At 54.9% G+C, this 5363-nt stretch overlaps 1 protein-coding gene across 1 annotated transcript in view; it reads right to left on the reverse strand.

The window, feature by feature from the left end:
* Positions 1-1519: 1519 nt before the first annotated feature.
* LOC113208308 (uncharacterized) overlaps positions 1520-5363 on the reverse strand; it is a 4131-nt gene continuing 287 nt past the window's right edge. The window contains exons 2-7 of the mRNA XM_052267000.1: positions 3958-5357; positions 3570-3881; positions 2938-3232; positions 2477-2837; positions 2193-2325; positions 1520-2104 (exon numbers count right to left, since the gene is read on the reverse strand). Coding sequence (XP_052122960.1) covers positions 2059-2104; positions 2193-2325; positions 2477-2837; positions 2938-3232; positions 3570-3881; positions 3958-5357 — 2547 coding nt within the window. The 3' untranslated portion in view covers positions 1520-2058. The remainder of the gene's footprint in view (positions 2105-2192; positions 2326-2476; positions 2838-2937; positions 3233-3569; positions 3882-3957; positions 5358-5363) is intronic.

Genomic DNA, 5363 nt, shown 5'->3' on the forward strand with positions numbered 1-5363 from the left:
AACAAGCGGCTGACTCACCCCGCGAACTTTCGTAGTTATACTGTACCGCAAGCACGAGTGCGGGCGAGTTGCCTACATACGGAGTCATAAGGAGACGTGGGCAGCAGCGAGGATAGGCAAACACTCCCGCACGCATTCATGTGCGGAACAGTATAACCACAAACGTGCGCGGTGTAAGTTAGTCACCAGGTGCAGGAGTTTTGAGTTTTGCCTTCAGGAGTATGTTCTGACCAACTGTGGTTCGGCTGATCCCCGTTAGAACTCTGCGGTGGGATGAGAAAAGTACTCCCCCATTCGTATTTTTTATTTTTGAACCCTGTTCCTCTTTGAATCTAATTCTTCCAAAATTTCAGCATTTCGACGAGGTCGGAGAAAATTACGTCGGACAAAACCTATGTCGGACAGCACTTTTTGGGATTTTGGAAAAAAACACTAGGTCGGAGCAAAATAGGCCAGACAATCCGGCTGCACCGCATGCTTCTTCGTGGAGATCCGACGACGTGGTGGTGGTTTGCAAAGCCGTGGAAACTGTTCGACTCTGGTCTTTCTAGCCAGGTTCACGGACACCCTGAACCAAATAACTAATTTATCCCGCGCCTTTTGTGCCGTACATTAACTCTACTTTTCCAGACTGATCTCAGATTTCGGATATCCGATTTTATTTTTTTATATAGAAAATACAAAGTTTTCACTCGAAATCTGGGCTCTGTCCTTATACTAAAAAACTAATTTTGAAAAGAGTCAAATATGACCTTTCTACCTTCCTACAAATATTAGAAAATGTTATATGGTCAATGATCAATGAGGAAGCTGCAAACCAAGTTTGGTTAAAGTTGGAGACCACCAAATTTTGCTATGAGAGTAACGGTCTTTTGATCGAAGGGTGAAAAACAATAAACTAACTTTCTTTCCACAAATGGTTTTGTTTTGAATCAGTTTTTAATTCTTGTAACTCACTTCATGCGCGCCTAGCGCCTAGCGGTCAGGCTAGAGGCCGGAGGCGGGTGCACGATGGGTGGCCTACCTCTACGGCGGCAACCGCATGGTTCTCGCGTGTACGGGGGTGCAGGCAGTCAGTCTCTTCAACTCCAACGAAGGCCTACGACTGCTTGTTCATATTAAACTGGAGCCACCTATCGCACCCCGGGTTTATCGAAATTTGCTCTGGGAATGTAACTCTCATTCTAACAAATGGATTAGTATTAATCTCGTTTATATAGTTGAATCACTCTAGATGCCGTGTTAGCCAAGGTTGCCAAAATTTTGGCTCTCTTTCGGGGACTGCAAATTTTTGTTTTGACCTCCTTTCTTGCCAAAATCTGGTCTCACAAGCTATGGCCTTCTTATTCTAAATTGAGATTGAAGAGGCCGAAAATTGGCAGTATCCAAAACAGGACCAAATTTTGGCGTTCAGAGTGATTTGTCTGCTGTCTGCCGCATCAGAATCATCCCTCCGAGTGTTGTCATCCCCATATTGAAATGTTCTAGCTCCTTTGGCAACAAAGTTTACAATTCAAAATCTTTTAAAACAAATTTATTTACAAGAAAATGAGTATGGTTTAACAATGCTGCTAAAACCCCTTAAAATATTGTGCTAGAATACAGTATTGGTTTGTTAAATTACAAACTGACAGATTATTTCAGAATAAATATAGGCAAAGAAGACAATCTTCAGGTTGTTTTTTTTATGTTTTGTTTTTTGTATTGCACAGTGATTTTTGAACTGAAGAGACTAAGTATCTTACCCTATATACTAACAAACAGTTTTTTAGTTAGGGTATATTTATAACTGAAAAAGTTATATTTCTTTATTTGTTATCACAGTCATAGTTTCCTGCACCAAGGACTGCCATAGATATCAATCTACCGATGCAGGTTGCAAGTTAGGCTGAGCCTTACACTTGAAATGTAGCCTATAAATGTGAATGCTTTTACAATATTGCCACCATAGGTCTTCTGATCATAATCCTATTTCTCTGGCAAGAAATGCTCACAAGCAGGCAAACGATTTTAGTCATGTTTGCAGACGAAATGCATATCTAAATGTGCACTTCAGGCTTAATCAAATTTATCCAATCCATCACATGACTTTGACTTGCTACTCCTGCAATAACAGAAACATGACAATTAGCAAACAGAGTCAAAAAAGATCTTGCTTATGAAATTAATTCTTATTCATGGAGAAATCAAACCTTTTATGAAGCTGATCTCTTCTTCCAACGTGAAGGAGAACAGAGCCAATTTTGATGTCCTTAAATACAGAGATTGCTTCTGAGTGTGCGAGACCTTGAAGTGGTGTTCCATTTACAGCGAGAATCTCGTCACCTGAAATGTTTTTACAAAATATGAGTAACTGGACTTTTAAAAAACTTTCTTTGTTTCTTTGTCCACTAAACAGAATTTGTTTGAAACACTACACTAGAACGCCTTCGCCAGAATGCTCTCTAGTCAAAAACTGCGCTACCTAACTACCTACCCTCTCTAAGCGTGCCCTCCTCTGCCGCCTGGCCCGTCTCGAAAATGGTCTTGACGAAGATGCCCATGCTGCCCTTGGGGGAGTCCTGGCCGCCGACTATGCTAAAGCCGAGAGACTTGTGGCCTGTGCCTTTCTGGAAGATGACGGTGAACAGACTCATGGACAGCGACTTGGGCCTGCGGGGGAGGGTGCCGAGAGCTCCGAAAGCCGCCGAGCCCCTGCGGCCCCCGTGGCGGGGCAGGGGGAGGGGCGCGTGGCCGGACGAGGACGTCCCGCTGGAGGACGAGGAGGAGGCCCCGCTCGAGGACGTGGCGGGGCTGCCGCTACTGCTGCTGGAGTTGACTTTCCGCCGCGGGGTCACCTGCCAGACGGAGATTGTCGTCAGTAGGGGGCAACATGTGGCAAAAATGTATTCATCAAAATGAAGAGGAAATTATCAACGAATTACTGGCGACGCATACCTGCTCTGTGCGGTAGGAGAACTTCCTCATCCCGGTGACTTTGGCCGCCTCGGCGGGGCCGGCCGCGGCAAGGGCTGGTCCGCTCGCGGGCTCGAGCTCCTCGGCGCGGCCCGGGCCCTGGGTGGGGGTGGGCGCGCGCTCCGCGGGCTCGGCTGCCCCCGGCACCCTGGCGATGACCACCTCCACCTGCTGCGGCGAGGAGCGCAGCGCAGACCGCGCCTCCTGCAGCGTCAGGCCCCGCATGCGGCGGCCGCTCACCTTGATGAGCTCGTCTCCGACCCGCAGCCTGCCGTCACTGCGAGGTCCGATAAATGAGGGGTTATTGACTTTATTAGAGATGAAGGGACTAAGTTTTATGCCGTATAAATTAAAAGATTGAAGAAGCGTTTTGACATACAGGGTGGTCCACAGGCCCCCTCCTTTATTTTGCTTCTACAGTACCGCATGCAGGCGTGCGGGCGGGTTGCATGCTCACACGGGGCCATAAGGCGCCGTGGTGAGCGACGGTAGGCAAGCCCGCCCGCACGACCGCTATGCGGTACAGTATACGCAAAACAAAGGAAGGGGCCCTGGACCGCCCTTCATTTCTTGAAAGTTTCATCGTGTTTCATGGCTCTCGTGTTTTCACTTACATGTAAGCGGCGCTGCCGGTCTCGATACCGGACACGATGTAGCTGGCCGGGCCCGGCTCTCTGCGCTCGATCAGCACCCCGAGGTCGCCCCGGGCGTCTCTCGTTATCCTAATCGTCTTGAACTCCTTGCCGTAGGCCCCGACGACACCGCCGCCACCGCCGCTACCGCCGGTGCCGGCAGACACGGTGGTCAGCGAGAGCGTCGACTGCGACAGCATGGAGTGTAGCCCGGTAGGCCGCGCGGCCGAGTGTGGCGGTGGTTTCCGAGCGCCTTGGCCTCCTGGGGTGGGAGCGCATCGGGGTTGGCTCAATCTGAAAACATGGCGTTTGCGGTGACGGGCAGAAGTCAAAGGGTAAAGGAATCAGGGGCAGCAGTTTTGAAACAAACCTCTGAGAGAGCAATTGCGCGCGTGAGGTTGGAGGCTCCGGATGGATCGAAGAGCCGTCCCCGTCGACGCTACTGGCCTCACTACTCACGCTCGTCTTGCACCTGTCGCACGCCAGGGATGTCCTCCTGTTGGCCAAAATACCCAGGGTCTTGACGTCACCCCGTCGGATGCCTCTCTTCCGCGCGAACAAGGCACTGCTGCTACAGACGCCCCCTTCCTCGCCACAGTCGCTGCTGGTCGAGCGTTCGACGGGGAGGTGCTCGGTCCCGGACTCGAGGAAAACGTCATCCTCGACGACGGAGGAGGTGTTGGAGGCACTGCGGCTGACGGCGGGCCGGGGCCGCGGGAACGCCTCCAGGCACGCCGCGGCCGCCGAGCTCGAGCGGATGGAGCCGCGAGGGGACTCGGACCCGTTCCTCGTCGAGTCGCTCTCGTAGCCGCTCTCATCCGACTTGACGAGCAGCAGGTTGTTGAGGAACACGCACAGGTCGTCGACGGACAGCTGGACGGGCGGCCCGGCGGGCGGCCCCGAGTGGTGCAGCAGGTTCTCGCAGCTGGACGAGCTCACCCGCAGGCGCCCGGAGCCGGAGCCGCTACCCTCGGTGACAGAGTTGTGCCGCCGCTTGTGGGGCGAGGAGCCGCGGTCCGAGGCCGCGCTGTTGCTGCGCTCCGGCGTTCGCCCGCCCACGCTGTGGGTCTCCTCCGTGAGCACCGACAGGCGGCCAGAGATCCGGGCCGCGACGCTGGTCCGGTGCTGCTCCGGGGGCGAGTCCGCCTCCTGGTCCTCGTCGAGCTGCCACAGGCTGAGCAGCGCCGCGTACCGGAGCCGCTCCGGGTCCGTCTCGCTGGCCAGGGCGCGCACCGCCGTCAGCAGGTCCTCGTAGCTCAGTGACCCCGAACCAAGGGCGGCCGCGCCCGACGCGCTGCCGGAGCCGCCCCCGAGCAGGCGCTCCAGCAGCGCCACGGGGTCGCTACTGCCCCCAGGGGCGGCGGCCGCGGGGCGCTTTCGGGGCGCCGGGGGGCGGCCGGCGGCGGGGCCCAGCAGCAGCGTGTCCTGCTCGTACAGGTCCGCCAGCCCGCGCTGGCACTCCTCCTTGACCCAGTCGCTGTCCGTGGGGGCAGCCGGCGCGGCGGCCGGCGGTGGACGGGCCCTGGGCGCGGCCCTCGCCGGCACCGACGTCGTGTACTTGTGCTCGGAACGCGCGAATAGATTCCGGAGCGACTCGACCCTGGAGATCCTCTTGCCCCTGGGCGCGCCGTTGGCGCCGACTGCCCCGAAGGCGTTTGGAGCGGAGGCAGGGGCGGCGCCGTTCGGCTTGTTCGGCGACCAGTGACGCCGGCGCCCGGGGGACACCGCCAGCAGCTCGCTCGAGTCGGACCGCTTTAACGAGTCCCACTTCTGCCC

This window comes from Frankliniella occidentalis, unplaced genomic scaffold (assembly GCF_000697945.3).
Source record: "Frankliniella occidentalis isolate FOCC.00 unplaced genomic scaffold, Focc_3.1 Scaffold45, whole genome shotgun sequence".
NCBI classification, from domain to species: Eukaryota; Metazoa; Arthropoda; class Insecta; order Thysanoptera; family Thripidae; genus Frankliniella; species Frankliniella occidentalis.